This window comes from Anolis carolinensis, chromosome 5 (genome assembly GCF_035594765.1).
Source record: "Anolis carolinensis isolate JA03-04 chromosome 5, rAnoCar3.1.pri, whole genome shotgun sequence".
Taxonomy (NCBI): domain Eukaryota; kingdom Metazoa; phylum Chordata; class Lepidosauria; order Squamata; family Dactyloidae; genus Anolis; species Anolis carolinensis.
The window spans coordinates 62,476,407-62,500,247 of NC_085845.1; the positions used below are offsets into that span (position 1 = coordinate 62,476,407).

Consider the following 23,841-nt stretch of genomic DNA (forward strand, 5'->3'; position numbering starts at 1 on the left):
TATGCATGAAAATAGTCTAAAGACCATACGTGGCCATTTTTGCTCACCACAGTCTAAGGAGAAGGCCAGTTTTTCCTCTTGGCAAGATGTACATGCATCACAATTAATTTTTTAAAACCCTGATATTGCAGGTATATATTAAACATAAAAGAGTAGACATTTTGGAGTGGCTTCTGAACAGCCTCTTTTGTACACAGTAAAAGAATTAGGTATGCAATCATCCTTAAATATATTTAAATATTTATTGTTATGTAATTTTTCATTCTTTCAAAGACACATGTATAATCCAATGACTCGATCATTCAGATGTTCATTTAAACCAATAGGCTTTCCTGATTCATCTTGAAACTGAATGTTAAAGATCTATTAGGTCTTTCAAGTTAAAAGTTCAAAGATACATCTACCAACTGAAGAACTGTTGAAAAAAATAACATTCTGCACCATCCAGAAGAAACTGTTTTGAGTGATCCCAAATATCAAATGAAACGTTTTGTTTTGAAGAGCTTTACTTGATCTCCATGACATAATAAAACAATATTCTAAATATACAAGACTGGTTAGCTATGAATGGACCTTACAGAAAAAAATGAACCAACATAAGCTCCCAAAAACAAAAAGGAAAGAAATGAGTAAAAAAATGAAAAAGGCAAACATAAATTCTGAATTTCATACATTTAAGTATTCAGTGGGTGAGAGAGACTGTAGCCACACATTCTTCTGTTTATAGGATAATATTCAAAGCATCTTGGGAGTTCCTTGAATGGTTCAAGAAGTGGAGCAAGTTTCCTCAAAGCTTTGTGTAAACACATTATTATCTCATGCTTTACTCTGATGCTAGGAATTAACCCATAACCTTCCAACCCTGGTTTAGTGGCTACTTATGAACGTATGAGTCACGTGTGTTGGTCCTACATGTCATTAAGGTTGGCTTAAAGTTAGGACTGTAAACAGTATGGACCAAAGTTTTGGATACTCAAAAGGAAGGAGTAACTGTTTTGAAGAGCTATGGGGGACAAGGGAAGAAAACAAGCAACAGCCTGATAAATAATCTTGGTTGGCATATGTCTCCATCCCCTCATACTACCCCATATAATTCTATCAGAATTACACGGCAGGTTGAGCAAAAGCAGTTGGCTTGGAGACCATGACCGTTTCCATGGCCATATCCGATATAAAGAGCGTGTAATGGCTCTGACATATTATCCTAACTGTAGCACTGTAACATGGAGTAGGAGGGGGGACGATGACAAATAATAACTAGTAAATGCCTGTGTTGGTGCGTAAGAGATGTCAGATTGGTTCATATATATTGGAATCACAGATGAGATGCATTATTTTGGTAAACACTAGAATAAAAAGTTGAATTCCTTGTTTTGTTTTAAAAAATCATGAATTTTATGGGGGAAAACAGACTTCATAATTTCATACTGATGCAAAAATTCTAGGATTCATGTAAATTCACTATTAATGTATTTCATAAATGGCTTTTCTGACATCAGGCCAGTAATTATTTAAGAACGAAAGACCAGTGCAACCAAAAGAGAATAGGGAAGAAGGAAATCAGCAACCATATGTCAAGTGTTAATATCAGCTCCGAAAACTGTCCAAATAATTGTCTTAAAATTGTATTTCTAACTCTTCCTGTGAGATTCAACATGTCTCCTTTTTCAGGACCTTTCCAGGGATATCCCTCATCCCTGCAGGAAATCAGCTGCAATAGATCTTTCACAGCAGAATTCAGCTGATCCATCCAAGGAGAAAGATGACTTTGTGGACTTCTGTTCAAGCAGCCGAGTCTTGACAAATCCAGTTAATGTCAGGCAGCTTTAGCAGAACTTGAGAAATGACACATCAGCTTTAATGTTGCCTAATTAAGCAAATCAAATTACTATCAGTTTTCATATGTCACTTAAAAGGGGCTCAGAGCTCTCCAACTTGTGTGTACCTTAAAAAGCTGTGGAAGGTTACAGATTTGGGAACCACAGATAGAAATACAGGATGAATATCCCTTTTCAAATTGCTTGGGATTTTGGATTTCAGATTTTTTAAATTTTTTTGAAATACCAGTATTTCTTTATGCATTTCTTCTTCTTCTTCTTTATTCATTCAGTCCTTTCTGACTCTTCGTGACCTCATGGACCAGTCCATGCCTGAGCTGTTGGCCGTCGCTGCCTATTTACACATACATAATGAGATTTCTTAAAAATGGGACACTTGTGTAAATATGGAGAGAAATTCCTGCTGCAAGAGCAGAAGCCTGTTTTCATGAAGTTTTTGCCTATCTATTTTAACTTTACAAAAGTATTGGCAACTTAAAATTGTGTGACACGTAAATACTGGCAACACAGAAAATTAAAATTTAATTACAATAGGGGTAATTGGTGTAAATGTGTTTCCTCTCAAAATTTAATTTAGGTAGTAATCTTATATTTGTTTACTTTGGATAAATCCTACTAAACTCACTAGAAGTGTACAGAGTTGCATTGTGAGTCTTCCCTTCTTTCCTACTATGCTAAGTGTAGGTGCTGTTGCTAAGAGAGGTGAAATGTTAAATGCAGTCTATGATTTGCTCCGAGGGTTGCTTCAAAGTGGGATTAGAAACCATAAAATGAAATTGTGTGAATCCTGGAAGTTTATTGCAGGCAGCACCTGTTACCGGAGAGGGAGAGATAAGAGGGAAAACTATGAGAGTCACATTAATTTGTCTCCTTGTGCTTTTAACATCTGAGGACTCCACAATGAATGATGTTACAATTGCATAATTGTTCATTTATAGCATTAATTAACCCAGCATTGAGATTTCATTAAGGAGTCTTAAAGAAAACTTTTGAAGAGGAAAGTACTACCAACCAGCACTGAGGACTTCATACTTATAAAATATAATTCAAAGTTTAGTATACTTTGTTTCAGTTTACATATTAACACTGGTGAATGTAATGAGGCTCTGCTTTTCTAGTCTTTCAACCATAGAACTGTGGGGAACCAAAGATAAAAAGAACTGCAATAAACAGCCTAGCCCAATAAGGCAAATCGATTAGCAAAGTGATATGTCTTGGTGATCCAAGGGTTTGCTAATGAAATTCCCAGCATGACGGCTCTTTGATCACTTTGAAGCTGTTCTCAAGTCTCCCAAAATAATGAGAATATTTCTTTTAAACATTTTCATCTGAATCATACTCGTATCTATGCTACTGAAGCAAACAGATAAATGTAAACAGAGACAAACTTATTTTGATATAAGGTTTGTCTAAAATGCTAAAAAGACATACCATAACTTCCACTCGTGTTGGCACAGATAACAGCACCAAAGAAGGAGGGCTGATACTTCCGAATCCTAGATATAACTTTTTGGCATGCCATTGTTGGATCCATTCCTATTCGCATATACTCCACTGCTTGATAGCTGAGTTAAGGGAAATAAACAGATAGAATCTCACAGTGCTTAAAGAAGCAATATTATGTCCATTTTATGAACATTTTAATGATGAAGGGAACATTTTCCAGAAATTCATGTCTTCTTCAGAGATTTTTGTTGGGGTCCTTTTGGTGTCTGAGATAAGTGGTAACCTAACACAGGACTTTTCTGTGCTCCCTTTTGGCACAGGCTGTTATGGTGTTTCTAAAAATTATTATCAAAACATTTTAAATTATGTTTGGTATTGCTTCCTCTTTTTTCTTCATCAGGTTACAGGAGTTGGACAAAAGAAAATGAAATTTTGATTGGCAGGTAAAAATAAGGCACCTAATCTCATATGTGCCAATAGTGTGATTTTTCACCAAAACCCAGTCATTCTTCTCCTTTAACGTTACTTGCTTTACATGAACTATGACAGGCGACACCAACCAGAGTACTTTCCAATTGAAGCAAAATAACTCCGCAGTGCCAAATGCCTGCTCCAGAATTTAGCAAGTCTTGATATAAGGAGCTAAAGAAGGAAGCAGTGGGACACAAAAGAAGGGTAGCTAATGGCTTGGAACATCCTCTTAACAATTGCCACAGTGTCCTTTTTGACATTCCATGTATGAATTTCTGTATTCATGAGGATGAACATTTCCTGTTAAAAATATCATTTACACTGGATTTCAGAATGCCAGCTTCCACTTATATTAGGCAAAATTCTTTTGGCTTAGTCTTCTATTTATTAGCTGTAGCAGACAACCTGCAATAACCTCCCTCACTTTCAAGGTCCTGTGTATCTTGGAAATGACCAAGACATTAGCTAACATACAGGACCAAATACATTATTATTGACACTAGCACTTTAATGTTTTAAATGTGGCTGTAGATAGGATGTTGTTCTATCTATTTTAATAGCAGGTATTGCTGTGTTTTATTTATCATTCTTTTAAATCGAGGTTAAGTTTTTATGTTTATTATGTGGATGTAATTTTACCTGCATTTTATGTGTACTATGGCACTATTTGTGCTATGCTGTAAGCCGCTCCGAGTCCTTCTTAGGATATGATGATGGGATACAAATATTATCATCATCATCATCATCATCATCATCATCATCTCATGACATTGATTGTTCTTACTGTTTTATTGTTTTGTGCCTTCAAGCTGTTTCTGGGGTTTTCTCAGCAAGGTTTGTTTACAGCAGATATGTCTGTACCTTCCTCTGTAACATATCCATTGGGTTTCTATGGCTAAGTGGGAATTTGAATCATATGATCTTCAGAATCATGATCTAGTCCTTAACACACCACTGGTACATGTGAGATGCTGGCCATTCTGTTTTCAAGTGCTCCTCAAAATGACATTTCTTTTTCAATCACGCTCTGATGAATCAAGCAGCACAAAAATCTATTTAAAGTTAATAAAATATAAAAACCTGGGCAAGAAGCGCATCATAACATCCCCGTCTCCGGTAGCAGCTGCACCTCCAGCTGTACTATCAGCATATGCCCCAGCTCCAGCTATCGGAGAATCACCTACACGTCTAAAATAGGAAGAGAATGTATAAAATAGTGCATCAGTGAGACCATTTGTAATATTCCCCATGTGCCTGTAAGTCAGTTTAGTAACACGATAACATTTAGGTTTTCTCTCAAACTCAAATAATTGAACACTCCCCTACTCCATGCAATACAAAATGAAGACATAGTCTTTCCACATATTTTCATTGTAGAAAATGGTTTCTTATGTGAATCCTAAGCCACAGACTGACTCACCAAACAGGTCAAAGAGCCTACTCTAAACAATACTTTAAAGAAGTACCAAGCTTCTACATCTTTTTATTATTCTGGATTCTGGTTTTTATTAGGATCCCCCATGGGGAAAATTTGTTCCTCAGCTGTCATTTTACCAATAATTTTCCCCAAATGGATGTTAACTGTTAGTAAAAGGCACAGAATGAGAAGGGATTATACCACCTATCCCTGCACTGGATCGAGAGAGAGACAGAACAAAACGTTGAAGTTCTTATTTATGAACTGTAGCTGGCAATAACAATACATGCAAGATGAATTTCAAGGCAGAAGTCTTAATATATCAAAAGAATTTGTTCTCTCATGTTACTAATGCAGTTCAATTATTTTGAAAACAATATGGATCTACAACAAAGTTAACATTTTGAAGGACAAACATAATATTTATAATAGTCTAAGTATTTCACATATACAGTAGAGTCTCACTTATCCAACATAAACGGGCCAGCAGAATGTTGGATAAGCGAATATGTTGGATAATAAAGAGGGATTAAGAAAAAGCCTATTAAACATCAAATTAGATTATGATTTTACAAATTAAGCACCAAAACATTGTTATACAACAAATTTGACAGAAAAAGTAGTTCAATATGCAGTAATGCTATGTAGTAATTACTGTATTTACGAATTTAGCACCAAAATATCACAATGTATTGAAAACATTGACTACAAAAATGTGTTGGATAATCCAGAACGTTGGTTAAGCAAGTGTTGGATAAGTGAGACTCTACTGTAGCTATAAAACAGATTATACTGATGCCTATGGCCATACTAGTGGCAGGATTGAAAATTACACTGGAAATTCAAATATTTTTCATAAATAGGGTTACTGGATCTATAAGCTGGGAGCTAACACATCTGGGTGTCCACTGAGAAATGTCTGCAAATTCTCTCACACCAGAAGCAACTTGCAGTATGTTCTCAAGTCACTTCTGACACATTTTTTTTAAAAAGCCACTGGATTTATTCACATTCACCTAAAATTGTTGATGCAAACTATCACTGAGAAATAAATTGGGAAGAGGAGAAAAGTAACCCACTTGTGTTCTACAATACTATTCTTCCAGGATGCATAAATATTCCCATTACTGTAGCAACTAATAATTACAGTAATATGTACCGTTAGTGAAACAAAATAAATGATGATTTGCATCATAACAATACAAACCCTTGAATTTTGTGGTCTGCACCATTTGTGGATGTCCCTGCAGCAATGCTTCCAGTCTTCCCAATCACAATCATGCCTACAAATTTAAAAAGGAGTGAAATTTAGAAGTATTTACAATGCTTCTTTTTAAATTCAGTAAGCACACTTGACAGTAAACCTGGACGAGGCCCATTTCTTTTTACGAATCTTCCAATAAGACATCTATTTTACTTGAGAGTTATCTCCTCCCTTCCTTAGATCTGTTGGAAAAGAGACAAAATAGCCTTTTAGAATAGGTCCACTTTTAGACCTATTCAGGGACCTTTTCAAACATATTGGGATTTTTTTGTGTTTATCAGGAGCAACCAGAGAAACTGCAAGTTTGCTTCTAGTGTGAGAGAATTGGTCATCTGTAAGGACGTTGCCCAAGGAATGCCTGGATGTTTTGATGTTTTTACCATCTATGTGAGAGACTTCTCTCATGTCCCCGTTTGGAGCTGGAGCTGACAGAGGAAGCTCATTCACAGCAACCTTCAGGTCAGTAACCCAACCTTCAGGTCAGCAGTCTTGCCGGCACAAAGGTTCAACCTATTGCACCATCGGGGGCTCCTATATTGGGAATGGATCATGTGAAAAGGAAGATATAGTGATTGTATAAATGGAAGAGCAAAGATGTACACGTAAAATCACATGAAAACTAATGTGACTTATAAAGTAAAACTTAACAATAACAGCGGGAGGGGCAATGTTTTGCGGGGCTTCTTCGGGCTGTGTATCCTTATGAGCTACACTATACCCTGCAGTTAAGGGATTTCAAGATATTCTAATCTTAAATCTGATATATTACATACAAACTAATCTTAAGAGGTGACCAAGAAATGACATGGAGTTTCATTAATGTAACAGTATGGAGGTCAGCTGTGACCAGCAGTGCTGTGGAGTTCAAAGAGACACGAACGGAGGGCTTAAGGGAGAAACATGCCAAGAGGAAGGCACATCAAGCCAACCCTGACTGGGACTGCCTTCCACCTTCCACAGCGTGAGAACATGCGGATCAATAATAGGTCTCTTCAACCACCTACGGACACATTTCCAAGACACCAGAAACGGAGGACCATCATCTTCGGCCTACGAGGGATCGCCTAAGTAAGTAAGTATGGTAACACTGGGTCAAGCAATTATTGACGTTCAGTCTTCATGTATGTTTAATGGACAATTCGTTTAAAGCAGGCAAATGCTTTGTTTTGCCATGTTGTCACGCTGTGGTTCTGTTTCTTTGCTTACAAAATAGTTATGACTGACGCTGCACTGGCTTGGGCAAACTTCCAGAGTGCAAGCATTATAAAGGCACACCTTTAGATTAGCAAGATCTTTTAGCATTTGACATTTTTAAAATGCTAATTACTTAATGATTGCAAGTTTAATCATCACAGGCGGAGTGTCTTCTTAAGTGTCTGGCAATGAGACTTATGCTCCCAAGTCACTTAGGTGCTTCTGTAAATTCCATATTTAATTGCTATGCAGATGGTAGAAACTGAATCCAAGCACAAATTTCCTCTCTGGCCCCTCCCCGTTGCCTCTTTAGCTAACTATCTAAAATGTGAAGTTGAAACTAGGATATTAGGAATAATTTGCCAGATATGTGTAGTTTTGGATCATCTGTTCTTAGGAGGAATTCCCTTAGGCACCCATGATACTTTTTGCAAGTAAGCAAGCAAAAAATAACGAAATTGTCCCTGCTTGAAAACTACATGGTGCTTTGCAATTCAGATCCACAACAAAGTTCAAACAGAAACATGTCCCTATTATCTGATTGAAGATATAAAACAGAGCACAATGGAGGTAACAAATATACTGTTGGGAGGTGAGAATGAACAGAGTTCTGAAGCCAGAACTAAATAAATACTATGAATTCTAAGCCAGTACACATTTTCCTGAATCACAAAATCTGCACCCTAGGACAAAAAACAAAACAACACATAGAAACACAAATAAAAACACAAAGCAGCTAACTAGCCATTATTTTACTTAAAATGTACTGTTTCTTACTTAAAATGGACATTCATTTTGTGAAGCATAGAATGTATTACAAGCAGAAGTATGACAGCAGGAAGAGTTGCCAAGAAGGTATACCAATAGTATCATGATTCTGAACTTGTATGTTCCTCTCCAAGACATTTTGTTCCTCCTTATTGAACTTTCCAGTCTGTTTGTATGGGCCACATGATTTTGAAGCATCTGGTGTAACATTCTGTAATCAAAGTTTCATTCACATTAAAATCTTTTTAAAAAACTAAAGCCGTTTCAAAGAAACCTGTATTTTCCCCCCAGCTGTGTTAAAAATAGAACTAAATTATCATACTAAAAGAATAATGTAAGCATCTTGTATATGTCAAAGACAAAGAGGTTTCAGCAAAGGCAAATTATCGTAGTTCACACACTTTTAAACAAAAAAATGATAAAAGCATCTATCTCCATTTGAAATAATTCAATACTGAAACACTCTAGTTACAACCTACCCCTCAAATCTCACATTGTTATGTGACTTGCAAATTAATCATAAGATGAGTAGCCGGAAGAGAAATAAATACAAAAACATTCTATGTGTTAAAAAAAATACCCAACATGATCATACTTCTTCCTACCCACAGTTGTAATTTAAGATCCGTTTTTTTCTCAAGGCTTGTTAGCATCCCTACTGATTGTGATGACATAAACCATGCAAACTATAGCAGCCCATTTTCTTTCCTTTCCATGGCAGCTTAGGTTAAGATAACTATGACAAATGTTTTAATTACAAATTTCAAAGATTTATTCAAAGGTGTGGGGGATTGCTTTTGCATGAGAGAATGTGACTTGCCTAAGGTTACTTAGTGGATTTCTATAGCCATGTGGATTAAAACCCTGGTTCCAGACTCCTAGACTTCAATTACTTAAAGCTTCTAGTCCCCAAAATTTCAGAATCTTTTCTAGCATTTTTCTACAGAGCACTCCAGTATGGGTCTTCAGAAAGAATGTAGCCGAAAGAGCAACATTCATATAAATAACAGAAGGTAGGCATTTTGCACAGTTTAGTTCTTATCCAACCATGGAATGAGGTGCTTCTCATTATACAATTTAACATTACATACCAAAAAAATCTTTGAGACCATATTAAAAACCACTTCAAAAGTATTAGATTCAGAGCAAACTCTGATATTTTGGTTTTGTATGGATTTGAAAGATATACTTTTACTAGGATGACACATAGGCCCCAACTTAGAATAATGAATAAAAAACAGTTAAAGCTAGAGAAGACATTCCTCTTCTTCAGTTCTCACACACTAGTACTCTGTACTAGGCTTCAACTACAATTCTGAATATTGTTGTTTGTGATATGTACCTTCAAGTAGTTTCTGACTTATGGTAACCCTTAGGTGAACCCTTAGGGTTTTCTGGGAAATATTTATTCAAAGGGGTGGGGGATTGCTTTTGCATGAGAGAATGTGACTTGCCTAAGGTTACTCAGCAGATTTTTATAGCCATGTGGATTCAAACCCTGGTTCCAGACTCCTAATAAATAGTCACTGGCTCTCCAGTAGGTGGCTTGGGACCAGACTGAGTCAAAGGTTTACCACCACAAGTAATAGAGGAGCCCTGGTTGCAGCATTTGTTTTTATTCTGATCTAGTCCTTTTATTCTTATGTCTACTCAGTATTTTCTGAAAGTGATTCAGCAATCAGCATTCCAAGTTGAATTTTCCTTTATTTCCCTTAAACAGAATGGAACTGAGTTGCTGTTGGTGTTTCTCAAGTGTAATAAGCTACAACTAAACTGCAATATTAGAGTCCCCGATGGCGCAGTGGGTTAAACCACTGAGCTGCTGAAATTGCTGACTGAAAGGTCGGTGGTTCGAATCAGGGGAGTGCGGTGAGCTCCTGTTGTTAGCCCCAGCTTCTGCCAAGCAAGGAGTTTGAAAACATGCAAATACCAGTAGATCAATAGGTACCGCTCCAGCGGGAAGGTAATGGCACTCAATTCCAGCCACATTAACTTGGAGGTGTCTACGGACAATACTGGCTCTTCGGCTTAGAAATTGAGATGAGCACCAACCCCAAGATTCGAACATAACTAGATTTAATGTTAGGGGAAAACCTTTACCTTTTCCTATACCTAAACTGCAATATAGAAGTTTTTCAAACTATTGTGTACAAATATTAACCCTTTTCTCATCCCATTCCTTTAAATAGTCTAACATGATATCTTCCAGGATTACTGGATTTATCATGAAAGGAATGTGGGAGCTGCCATCCAAAATGTTTGGATAGCAGTAGAAAGCTAGACTGTAGTCTAGTACAGCAACAGTCTGCAGTCAATTTGCTTTCAAATAAGTATCCATCCAGATCAGATACAGGCAGTCCCTGAGATGTGAACAAGATAGTTTCTGTAAGTCTGTTCTTAAGTTGAATTTGTATGTAAGTCAGAACAGGTACATTTCTTAAGCATAACTCCAGCCAACATTGTTTTTCAGCTTTGAATAGCATAGGGAAGGGTTAACACCCCTGTGATGTTTGTTTTGCTGTCTGTGCCCTTGTTCAGAAGATTTCACCTCACTTTCTGTCTCTGTGATAATTGGATTTTGAAAATTTTGGGTTGTCATGGAAAAAAGATTGGTGATAAGGATTCAGTGGAGACATCTTACCCCCATGCTAACTTATAGAAGTGAATTTCTCTTGTGAGGGGTAGATTTCCTGTAGTCGAATCCCCCATTTGAAACTAAAAGCCGTATGTAAGCTGGATGTCTGCAGCTTGGAGACAGCCTGTATTCAAATATATTAATCAGATTTTTTAAAGCAAAAACAACAAAAACTTGATTTTACCTTCCAGAAGTTGGGCTGGCAACTTTGGTTAAGCCACTTTAGATATATTGAAAGAGAGTTATGTGTTGTCAAGTCTTCAGCTGGAAACCCCATACTTTCCGCAAACATTGAGGCTTTTTGGAAGAAGAAAAAAAAATAGCACCTTTTTATATGTGTGTTTTCCATTTAGTATGGTTGACCAGTCATAACATGTTTATACAGATCTTCAACATGGAACCACAATATGAAATTTTAAACCATTCTTATATTGAAATGCAGCAATAAGTTCCAAAGACACTGTAAATGTTTTGTGCTTGTAAAGGTGAATGTAAATGCTTGTGGTCCTGTATTCAATACAAATGCCCACAATGCCTATTTAGTTTTTTTGTTCTGGCATGAAGACCACTAGTTTAGACTGCCAAAGACTAGGAACAAGAGAAAATATATCATTTTGCAATAAAAAACTAGAACAAAAATCGTGATAATAAACAGTGGACTATTATCATACTGTCAAATGAAAATGTATAAAAGCTGAAGAAAAAGGTAATTTGAATATGCTTTACTCATCCATTTCTTTACAATATTGAATCTATATTTTTACTTTTTTCTTTCTGTATATTATGTGTTTTCACAAAAAATATTATGGGGAACATATGGAGAAATTCAGACTTAAATTTTTAATATGACCCCTTCTGAGCTAGCTGTCCGTAACAGGCATACTTTTAGAGAAAATTCCTCAACAGAAGCAATTTTAAAATACTTTTTAAACAATGCTAAGTTCATAACTAAAGGCTGTGAATCATATCCACATTCATATGGAGTCAATTTCACTGAAGTGAAATTTGCTCCAAAGTGAACAGAATGAAAACAATTTATTGGAACAATCTAAAGTATACTAGCAGTAGTCATAGTCTAGCTAAAACGCTGCAGCATGTCCAATTAAAGCGTTTCATTGAATTACCAAATCCTCTCACTGCTGCAAGGTACGGCAAATATTCCTGAATACCACAACAGAGAAAAGTTACCTGACTCTCCAACCAGTAAGGTATGTCTGGTATGTTCTATCACTTTTCGTGCCACACCAATGGCGTTTTTAATGCGTCTGAGATCTGCTACTGCTCCAACCTGAATAGTGTTACTAAATCAAAATAAACAAACAAATAAATAAATAAATGAATAAAATGTTAGCAAATACAGTTGCGGTAAAGGATATTTAAAGTTTATACCAACTATGCAAAATCAATCAACCGACCAACCAACCAACCAACCAACCAACCAAAGAACTCTCCTTTGTGAAGAGAAAAAGCAGGGTGTAAATAAACATCATCATACATTTTACAAGGAAATTTGAAAATCACTTCAAACAAGACAGGCACCTACTATAAGCACCTTCACTGAGTTTGGAGAGTTTAGCATGGGAAGAAGTTGGAGCTAAGCCAAAATGCACACATGCTGCTGCCTAGAGCATACTGTTTCACACTATGAAAAGCAGAACTTTGACCTAAAAAGCTCGTTTCCTCCCAAACAAAAGCTTCACTGCCAGAAAGCCCATCTGTTCTTCCCAGTGTTTGAATGATGTAGACGTACAAGTGTCGGAAAGATGTCACCCATCATAATCCATTAAACTCTGGTTCGTCAGTGGTATTGGACTTCAGCTCCCAAAATCTCTGACTATTGATCAGAGTGGTTGAAGTTGCTGGAAGCCGAAGTTCAAAACATCTGGAAGACCAGAATTTGGGAACCACTGGTCTACAGCAACCTTCTCCAACCTTGGCCATCCTGAATTTATCAAAGGTGGAAGGTGCAAAAGGAAATTCACTTTGCCTTCTTTAAAAGACTTGTTATAATTTGCTACTTAAAATATACCAGAGAGGAAAAAATACTCTGCTTGTGTTCTATTCAACTTTCCAAAAATACTGTAAGCCAGGATGTAGCATTAATTTCAAAACACTCTAAAGCATGTTTTCGCTCTAATGATTACAACAACACCCTGCAGCATTCCAGGAAAGTATCTGATCTTTGAAAGTAATGCATTTAGAACAGGGTGTTTGGGGCACATTAATATTTGTCATTTCAGAATGTTTATTTCTAATTTTTAGGGACACCCATGCCAGAAACTTGCAGCCACCATGCTTTTTAGTGGAGATGTCTAATCTGAACAAAAAAGGTTCTGTATACATTATAGAGAAGTCATGCATAAAGAACTGCTGGATGAGGGAGAACAAATATACATTCTTCTTGTAGGGATATCTTACCCATTCATAATCATGGCATCCAATGTTGTTTCTCCATGTTCATCTGGACTTCCTCCATACCCCACACTTCCATCACATTGGTCAATCTCACACTGGCCACAGCCCTTTTCTACTGCATCCAATTCTGAACCTCCTTCTTGTAAAGTGTTCCAAGCTGAAATCAACAAAAACATTTATCAAATGTACTAAAATGTTTGACTGTGGGTTGAAAATAGATAGTCTTTTTCAATATGTGTGTTTGTGACCTGATCTGGCGAGCACAATGGTTACATGTCAGAAGACTATGTAACATGGATAAAGCTACAATGCAACAATACAAGTATGGTTTGCTGCCCTACAGAGATTTCATCACCCTTCAATATCACTGTTGGTGTGCATCAGGGATTAGCACTCATTACTATTCAGATTTGCATCCATAGACACTCCTATATGAAAATGGCATAGCACTTATGGAATCATAGAGTTGGAAGAGACCTCATGGGCCATCCAGTCCAACCCCCTGCCAAGAAGTAGGAAATCACATTCAAAGCAACCCCATAGATGGCCATCCAGATTCTGCTTAAAAGCCTCCAAAGAAGGAACCTCCACCACACTCCAGGGAAGAGAGCTCCACGGCCGAATTGTTCTCACAGTGAGGAAGTTCTTCCTCGTGTTCAGGTGGAATCTCCTTTCCTGTAGTTTGAAGCCATTGCCGCCTCGAGCCCCCTCGGGTGAGAAAGGTGGGACAGAAATGATGGAAATAAATAAATAAATAAAATTGTTCTATGTCCTAGTCTCCAAGGCACCAGAAAACAAGCATGATCCCTTCTCCCTACGACTTCCCCTCACATATTTATACATGGCTATTATGTCTGCTCTCAGCCTTCTCTTCTGCAGGCTAAACATGCCCAGCTCTTTAAGTCGTTCCTCGTAGGGCTGGACACATTCCATCTTGTCAACATCTCCCTTAAACTGAGGTGCCCAGAATTGGACACAGTATTCCAAGTGTGGTCTGACCAAGGTGGAATAGAGGGGTAGCATGACTTCCCCGGATCTAAACACTATACTCCTATTTATGCAGGCCAAAATCCCATTGGGCTTTTTTAGCTGCCACATCAGATTGTAGGCTCATTTTTAACTTCTTGTCCACAAGGACTCCAAGATCTTTTTCACACGTACTGCTGTCAAGCCAGGAGTCCCCCGTTCTGTATCTTTGTATTTCTTTTTTTTCCTGCCTAAGTGGAGTATCTTGCATTTGTCCCTGTTGAACTTCCTTTTGTTAATTTCAGCCCATCTCTCTAATCTGTTAAGATCGTTTTGAATTCTGCTTCTGTCTTCTAGAACAGCTATCCCTCCCAATTTGGTGTTGTCTGCAAACTTTGTCACCAAAAACGTGCAGCCCTCCAACAACAGCTGCAGACATGGAGTGACAGACTCGGTGAAAATGGAACTTCAACTGAACATACCCAAAACAGGGTATCTGGAAAGTGGCCTCCAAACTGGAAAAACAATACCTAGTGTCACTGGTCTCTATAGATGGCGACACAATGCCAAACGTGTGGTCACAAATAAGTGCAGCCTGGAAGAAATGGCAGCAAACTACTGGCATTCTGTGTGACTCAAAAACGCCTGAACAACTCAAGGCTAAGATGTACACTACAGTTTTTCACCCAGTAGCCCTTTACGTGGCAGTGTTGACCAGCAACAAAGAAACACGAGTAACACAATTGAAATGGAAATAGTGAGATGGACACTTGGTTTGACACTTCTTGACCATGTGCCAAATGTTGACATCCGTCAAAGACTAAGGAATAAAAGCGATCAGCAATGAAATGCAGGCGGCAAGACTACAGTGGTGTGGCCATGTCATGAGAAGAGAACCAACATCAGTAGCACGAACAGTACTACAATTGGAGATTGTAGGACGACAACCATATGGACGACTAAAGAAAAGATGGATGGACTCCATCAACGAAGACATGTGTGCTGCCAAGCCCAAGACCTGAGAACAAAGGCCTGTGGAAACAATAGTCACAATGCTAACCCCTCCATGGGAAAATTGCTTAGAAAGAAGAATATCTATCTATCTCCCTGCCTGTCCCAAGAACACATGATCCAGTGCAAAAATGTATTCATATAGCTACAAGACCAATATACTCTTATGCCTATTCAAAAGGATGTCTCATGGGGCTCAATGGAGTTTGTTCCCAGAAATGTAGCCACAGGACTGGATTTTAAATACATAATGGCTAGGGAAGGTAAAAACCATTTTCAATGCTCTTAAACCTAGGATTACTACAATTATCAGACAACTGAAGAAAGATTCATATTGCCTGCTTCCTGTGCTTCTACTCTAGAATTTGACATTATCCACATCAGCTTAAGTAAACCATAGAATTCGAATAGGCTTTAGCATAGGTGTTCTCATTTTTCTTTTCAGGCTCGAGTCTCCAATGAGGGTTCTATGTTTACAACTTAAAAGCAAGCCATGTAGGGGGTTGCCAACATACATTATTACTCCTGCTCTTTTTAACAGCAGGAGCTTGACAACCTAACCCCGCTAGGAAAGCTTTTTCCGCCAAGGAGAAGCTTCACTGGGTATCTAATTGTGACAAGCTGGTTATAAAGACACAGCAGGAGGCCTTGAAGTAAAAGGGAGCCAGGGAGAGGAGTTGGTAGTGTAAACCTTTCTATACAAAAGCACTGCAGATCTTGTATCCTGATAGATGTTGTTGTACTTGAGTCCCTACCAGCTTGGTTATTCCAGACTAATGAGAGTCACAGTGGTTATATTACATAAGTATGGTACCAAACCTCAATATTCAAATCATTAATTTACTATTTCATCCACATACCAATATAGCCTAGAAATGTTATAATGATATAGCGTTGGACTAGATCAGAGCTTTCCCAACATTTCATGTTGGTAACACACTTTTTAGACATGGAGGTTAAACCAGATCATTCTAAGAGATACATATACAAACTGTAATAATGAAATGTATGGGGACACAACATATATCATGAAAACCGAGTCCACACTGCCATATATTACAGCACAAAGCAGAAAATGTGGGTTTTTATTCAGATGTGTGGAAGGGGCCACAGTGTAAACTCACACAATCCAGTTCAAAACAAATAATGTGGATTGTGTACTTTGATAATATGGATTATATGGCAGTATAGAAGAGGCCGCAGTGGCACAATGGGTTAAACCCTTGTGCTGATTGAACTGCTGACCTGAAGGTTAGGTTGCTGACCTAAAGGTTGCTAGTTCAAATAGTGAGACGGGGTGAGCTTTCACCTGTCAGCTCTAGCTTGTGGGGACATGAGAGAAGCCTCCCAGCAGGATGGTAACAAATCCAGGTATCCCTTGGGCAACGTCTCTGTAGATGGCCAATTCTCTCATGCCAGAAGCAACTTACAGAATGTTCTCGAGTTGCTTCTGACATGCTGTCAAACCTCTTTTGAGGGCCCTTCCAGACAGGTCCTATATCCCAGGATATGACCCCAGGTTTTCTGTTTTGAACTGGATTATATGAGTCTACACTGTCAGATAATCTGGGATAAACAGAAAACCTGGGATCAGATCCTGGGATATAGGGCTTGTCTATGCAAATCTTGCCAAAGAAATCTCAGTGACAAGCTCTATTTACGGCTGCTATAGGCCAGAAATGACTTGAAGGCACACACAACAACTGTGTCTTACTTTGGGCACAACTGCACTGTGGGATTAATGCAGTTTGTCTGCTATGGAATCCTGGTAGTTGTGGTTAAAGAAGTCTTTTTTTTTTGCTAAAGAGTTTGCTAGGCTACTGCCTCGCAAATGCTTCCATAGGCCCTTCCACACAGCCCTATATCCCAGAATATCAAGGCAGAAAATCCCACAATATCTGCTTTTAACTGACCCTTCCACACAACTGAATAAAATCCCACATTACCTGCTTTGAACTGGAATATTTGTCAGTGTGGAGTCAGATAACCCAGTTCAAAGCAGATATTGTGGGATTTTCTGCCTTGATTTTCTGGGATATGGGACTGTGTGGAAGGGCCCTGGGTGATTTGTGTCCACGCTGCCATATATTCAAGTTCAAAACAGATAATGTGGAATTTTCTGCCATGATATTCTGGGATATAGGGCTGTGTGGAAGGGCCCAAAAGCATTGAGCCAAAGTGGTGTCAAACTGCATTAATTCTACAGTGTAAAATCAATACAGTTTGACACTATTTTAACTGCAAGGGCTCAATGCTATGAGATCCTGGGATCTGTAGGTTTTTTTTTGGGGGGGGGGGGTTAAAGCTAAATAAAGCCTCTGCAAAACTACAACTCCAATAGTTTCATAGCACTGAGCCATGGCGATGAAAGTGGCCTCAAACTGCAGTAACCACACAGTGCAAATCAGACTGAGAGCTCTTCCACACAGCCCTATATCCCAGAATATCAAGGCAAGAAATCCCACAGTATCTGCTTTGAATTGGGATATCTGAGTCCACCCTGACATATAATCCAGTTCAAAGCAGATAATGTGGGATTTTATTCAGCTATGTGGAAGGGGCCTGAGAGAGCCTTCCAGGCGAAGTATAACCTAGAAACAAAAGTGAGGCAGCAGCAGCACCTGTCTCTGTCGCCTTCCTAAACGCCCAGGTGTTGATCACCAGAGGTAATTGAGCAGCAGTTGCCAGTGGAAGCAGGGCAAACCACAGAAGGTTTCTCCTTGGGAAAAGGAAGAGCCGGCTGTTCCCCATTCCCGCCACAGCTCCTCTTGCGTCTCATGACCGCGGGCGGATGGCGCGCATGCGCACTGACAGCAAGGGGGCGGGGTCGGAGCCCTTGCGCGTTGCTGCCGTTTTCCCCCTCCCGCCCCTTTGGACTTCAACTCCCAGGATGCCTAGCCACTGGCAAAGGTGACGAGGGCTTCTGGGAGTTGAAGTCCAAAACATCAGGAAGACCCAAGCTTGGAAATCAATGCCGTTCTCACTTAACTTTGGACTTCAGTTGAATTAAAGGGGCCTACAAGTGAATTCAGTTACTCAGGGCAACAAAGGTTGGGGACCACTGCTCTAGAGCAGGCATGGGCAGATTTTGGCCCTCCAAGTGTTTTGGACTTCAACTCCCACAATAGGTAACAGCCGGTAGTTTGCCCATGCCTGCTCTAGAATAGAGTACAGTAGAGTCGCGCTTATCCAACGTTCTGGATTATCCAACGAATTTTTGTAGTCAATGTTTTCAATATATCGTGATATTTTGGTGCTAAATTCGTAAATAGAGTAATTACTACACAGCATTACTACTTTTTCTGTCAAATTTGTTGTATAACATGATGTTTTGGTGCTTAATTTGTAAAATCATAACCTAATTTGATGTTTAATAGGCTTTTCCTTAATCTCTCCTTATTATCCAACATATTCGCTTATCCAACGTTCTGCCGGCCCATATATGTTGGATAAGTGAGACTCTACTGTAATTCCCAAACCTCAGCTTTGTAGGTTCTTTGGACTTCAACTCGCCATTGCCAATGATTAGGAATCTTGGGAGTTGAAGTCCCAAACTATTGGAGGTCTGGGTTGTGGTGAGTTTTCCGGACTGTACTGCCATGTTGCGGAAGCATTCTCTCCTGACGTTTCGCCCACATCTGTGGCAGGCATCCTCAGAGGTTGTGAGGTCTGCTGGAAACTAGACAAGTGGGGGTTATACATCTGTGGAATGTCCAGGGTGGGAGAAAGAACTCTTGTCTGTTGGAGGCAACTGTGAATGCTGCCATTGGCCAGCTTGATTAGCATTGAATAGCCTTGCAGCTTCAAAGCTTGGCTGCTTCCTGCCTGGGGGAATCCTTTGTTGCAGCAAAAGGATACATTTCCAAGGCGATAGATACCCTTCTTACTCTGCTGCAACAAAAATGGCAAAGGGATTGGGGAACTTGACATGCTGTGTAAGAAGTTTGTTTCCAATATACATAATGGCTAGAGACCTCGGTGGTGCAGTGGATTAAATCGCTGAGCTGCTGAACTTGCTGACCGAAAGATCAGAGGGGACCTTGGGGAGCGGAATGAGCTCCCGCTGTTAGTCCCGCCTTCTGCCAACCTAGCAGTTTGAAAACATGGAAATGTGAGTAGATCAATAGGTACTGCGCTGGCAGGAAGGTAACAGCACTCCTTGCAGTCATGCCGGCCACATGACCTTGGAGGCATCTACGGGCAACGCCAGCTCTTCGGCTTACAAATAGAAATGAGCACCAACCCCCAGAGTCGGACATGACTAGACTTAATGTCAGGGGAAAATCTTTACCTACTTTTCACTATACATACTAGCAATGGCTAAAGAAAAATGTATACCGTATTTATTTTCCCCAAAATGGGAGGCCTCATGCTGAAAAATTAAAAGTGTTCATTTGTTAAGTCGCAGCCACAAGAGGATGTAGTTGCATCTTTGTTATCAGAAAAATAATTAGAAAAAGCCCTTCTACACTGCCATATAATCCAGACTGTGAAAGCAGATAATCCAGATTATCTGCTTTGAACTGGATTATATGGTAGTGTGGACTCATATAATTCAGTTAAGAGCAGATACTGTGGATTATCTGCTTTGGAAATCTGGATTATATAGAAGTGTAGAAGGGGCCGGAGTCTATACTGCCATATAATCCAGTTAGAAGCAGATAATCTGGATTTTATATGACAGTGTAAAAGGGGCAAAAAAGAATTCACTACGGGCCCTGCCACACAGCCATATAACCCACAATACCAAGGCAGATAATCCACAATATCTGCTTTGAACTGGATTATCTGAGTCCACACTGCCATATAATTCAGTTCACTGTGAATTTTATACAGATGTGTGGAAGGGGCCTACAAGTGAATTCAGTTTCTGGTGTAGATGGCGTACCTTGGGATACCTGGTGTAGATGACAAAAGTGGGATAAAAGTGGTGTGGGGTGGGGCGGCCACTAGATGATGTGCACAGAAAATGCACACTGGAGTGTGTGATGGCATAAAAAAACACATGATAAAAAGGTTAGCTTAAGAGAATAGAATAACTTCATTGTCATTGTACATCAAAATGTTATGCTTTCTCCAGCACACATTGCAAACAACACACCCATCCCTCCACACTCCCACCACCACCACGACACAGCCCCCAATGCCACATCAATGTGAAACCATGGAGCTCAATATAGTTACAGCTCTAGGATAAAAGCTGTCTCTCTGTTTGTCCTTGCCTTTGTCACCCTGTACCATCTGCCAGATGGTAATAATTCAAAAAAAGAATATGCTGGGTGAGATGGATCTCCAAGAATGCTCTGAGCTTTCTTAAGGCTGCAGGACTGATAAAGTTATTCCAAAGAGGGGAGAGGGCAACCAGTGTTTCTCTGTGGAGTGCCTTCCTATGCACAACTGGGTGAAAAATGTGCTGTTATGGAGCACTGTATATCCCAGCATTAAAAAACAAACAAACGCAAGAGTTCCTTGCAATGCGTTGGTGTAGACTGCTCCAGTGCATATCATCATTTTATTATCCCGAAACAGCTAATGAGGGATGTAAACAGATCGAGCCAAATGGAAGCAGGAGAGGAAAGGAATTCTCATGAGAACTCTTTCCAATCATTTCTTTTCCCTAATATTATTGAAATAATAATATTTTCCTTATATTATTGAAACTGAAATAAATTGATTCAGAGCTTAAATTTACATAATGAGCACCAGCATGGCAGGCAAGTTAACCCAAAATGGAAATAGGGTTAAAGAGGGCAAATTTAAAGGTGTGTTGGGGGGGGGGGGGGGAGGAAGGTGAGAAGAGACAATGACACGAAATCTGCTTGTGCACACTTTGTTATATCCACATCAGTGCTTATGAGTTGCAAGGCATCTTGGAAGGTCAATAAGAAAAAAAATACTAATGGCTCCATATGAGGATTCTCCTTAAGGTACAAGGGTTTTTAATCCCACTTTTTTACTCCAGATTAAGCGCCTGTCTGGAAGGGCCTTACGTTGCCCTATAATCCAGTTTAAATCAGGTAATCTGCATTCAGAAACTGGATTATATCGCAATGTAGGTGAGGCCTGGGAGGCTCTGCAGCAGGACTTGAGAAATTGTAGCCCTCCAGATGTTGCTGAATTGCTACGTCTACAGTCCTGCTCCAGTATGTGAATTGAGCACCAACTGATGGTGCATCTACATACTGTAGAATTAATGTGGTGTGACACACTTTAATTGCCATGGCTCTAAGCTAAGCTAACACAAGACAATGATATATCATTCAAAACACAATAGATTAAAAACTGACATATAAAATTAATAAATGCAAACTCAGTTAAATAGAAACCGTAAAATATGGTCATTGCCATAATTAAAAGATCCATACAATGGTTCAGCATCTCAACTGTAGTACCTTAACTATAGGAACCTCTGTGATGGACTCTCTGTAAGTCAGAAATGACTTGAAGGCACACATCATCATCATCATCAACAACAACAACCTATATCATTATTTAAAACAGAAAGAAGGAGAAATACTGAAGATGTAAAAAGATGACCATGACTTCCCGCATAGCATTTGAAAACAGAAATCAGTGACAATACATTAAAAAAAGATTTTAAATACAGTAGAGTCTCACTTATCCAAGCCTCACTTATCCAAGCCTCTGGATTATCCAAGCCATTTTTGTAGTCAATGTTTTCAATATATCGTGATATTTTGGTGCTTTATTTGTAAATACAGTAATTACAACATAACATTACTGTGTATTGAATAACCTTTTCTGTCAAATTTGTTGTATAACATGATGTTTTGGTGCTTAATTTGTAAAATCATAACCTAATTTGATGTTTAATAGGCTTTTCCTTAATCTCGCCTTATTAGCCAAGATATTCGCTTATCCAAGCTTCTGCCGGCCCGTTTAGCTTGGATAAGTGAGACTCTACTGTACTTTATTGACTTGATTTTGAAGACCGAGGTTCACTAAGGAAGAGTACTGGAGTGGGGATGGGAATCTTATGTAACATACTGATATTAAATCACTTCTAATATCCAACTTCTTATTTCAACCTATTTTTTAAACAATGAGACTCTGCAGGAAAATAATGAAACATATTTTACTGAACCAAGGAGAAATGTGTAAAAAGAAGCTCACTGAAAGGCAGTTAATACATGAGCAGACAAAAACAACAGGGGTTTTCAACAGGGGTTTTCAAATGGTCTGCATTACAAAATTGCTTTTACAATTCTCAATTGTAGGGGGGGAAATCTACAGGCAATTAGGTCCCAGTAAAGTCCTAGATGATAAACATGTTGTTAAGGAAGTATTGATTTTGATGCCTGCAGCCTCAGTTGCACTAGTTAAAACCTTAAGTAGGACAGGGAAAAAGCCATCTTTGTGATGTAAACCAGCTTGAGACTTTTTTTCTAGAAACTTCTGCCTGCCAGTTCTTTGTAAAATAGGATTTAAGATTTCACAACCCACAGTCAAACGCTGAACTTAAACATGGTGTGTTCAATAAGTAATAAAAGTTGTGGGTTTTTTTTGGTCACTGCTTGCATTGGAGAGGGCTATCATGTAACTGCTCCAATTCTGTGATCTGTTACGGAGGTAAAATACATCAAAAAAGTCAATAAAATTAGGACATTACCTGGTGGGAGCTGCTATCCAGTGGCATTTCCACAATGCAGGATAGCAGCTGCTTACTGGCATGATGATGGGCAACAGCACACAGCCACATCTCGACAGTGTGAAGCTATACTTTCGAGTGGACGGCATAACTCTGCCTTCCCCCTGTGTCACATTCTCCCCCCTTCTTTTAAAGGGACTTTAAAGCTGCAAGTTGGAAATGATTTGAACTCATACAACAACAAATTACAAGAAAATCATTTTTAAATGTTTTTTAAAAAATTCAGCAAAAAAGAGAGCAGAAGATGCCACCACAGAAGCACGGGGAACTCATTGCAGATTCATTTTGGGGAGGTGGCAGACTGGCAACAGGTATCACATGATAGTCTGCCACTGTGCCAGTTTCTGCCTTTCTGCAATAAAGTCTTTAGTCTGGATTTAGGTAAACCAAGCAAAGTAATTTGCACACTCTCTGGAGATAGGGAAACAGTGGTGCATCAGAGGTTGTGGTGCTCAGTATAAGTTGAGGTCATTGTGTTCATGGAATCACAGAATTGTAGAGCTGTAGATCATACAGGATCCCAAGTGGGGGTGGGTATGTCAAACTCATTTTCATTGAGGGCCACATCATTCTTTTGGTTGCCTTCAAGGGGCTTTAAACTACAGGAAAGGAGATTCCACCTGAACATGAGGAGGAACTTCCTGGCTGTGAGAGCTGTTTGGCAGTGGAACTCTCTCCCCCGGACTGTGGTAGAGGCTCCTTCTTTGGAGGCTTTTAAGCAGAGGCTGGATGGCCATCTGTCGGGGG

At 39.1% G+C, this 23,841-nt stretch overlaps 1 protein-coding gene across 1 annotated transcript; it reads right to left on the reverse strand.

The window, feature by feature from the left end:
• Positions 1–228: 228 nt before the first annotated feature.
• On the reverse strand, positions 229–18,226 carry aga (aspartylglucosaminidase). Its single transcript, XM_003221640.4, has 9 exons — positions 18,047–18,226; positions 13,452–13,605; positions 12,222–12,334; positions 11,218–11,330; positions 8,492–8,609; positions 6,380–6,455; positions 4,836–4,943; positions 3,270–3,403; positions 229–2,649 (listed from the first exon to the last, which is right to left on the reverse strand). The coding sequence occupies exons 1-9, from the start codon at positions 18,174–18,176 to the stop codon at positions 2,549–2,551; spliced, it is 1,047 nt and encodes a 348-aa protein (XP_003221688.1). The 5' UTR covers positions 18,177–18,226; the 3' UTR covers positions 229–2,548.
• Between the last annotated feature and the right edge of the window lie 5,615 nt (positions 18,227–23,841).

Bases quoted from the DNA above. Each gene is read 5' to 3' on its own strand.
- aga (XM_003221640.4), bottom strand. From the start codon at position 18,176: ATGGGGAACAGCCGGCTCTTCCTTTTCCCAAGGAGAAACCTTCTGTGG. The intron at 12,335-13,451 runs GTAAGATATCCC...ATTTTGATTTAG, and splicing joins GATGCCATGATTATGAATGG to TAACACTATTCAGGTTGGAG. The intron at 2,650-3,269 runs GTATGTCTTTTT...CTCCGGTAACAG, and splicing joins CAACACGAGTGGAAGTTATG to GTGCTGCCTGCAATAAACTT.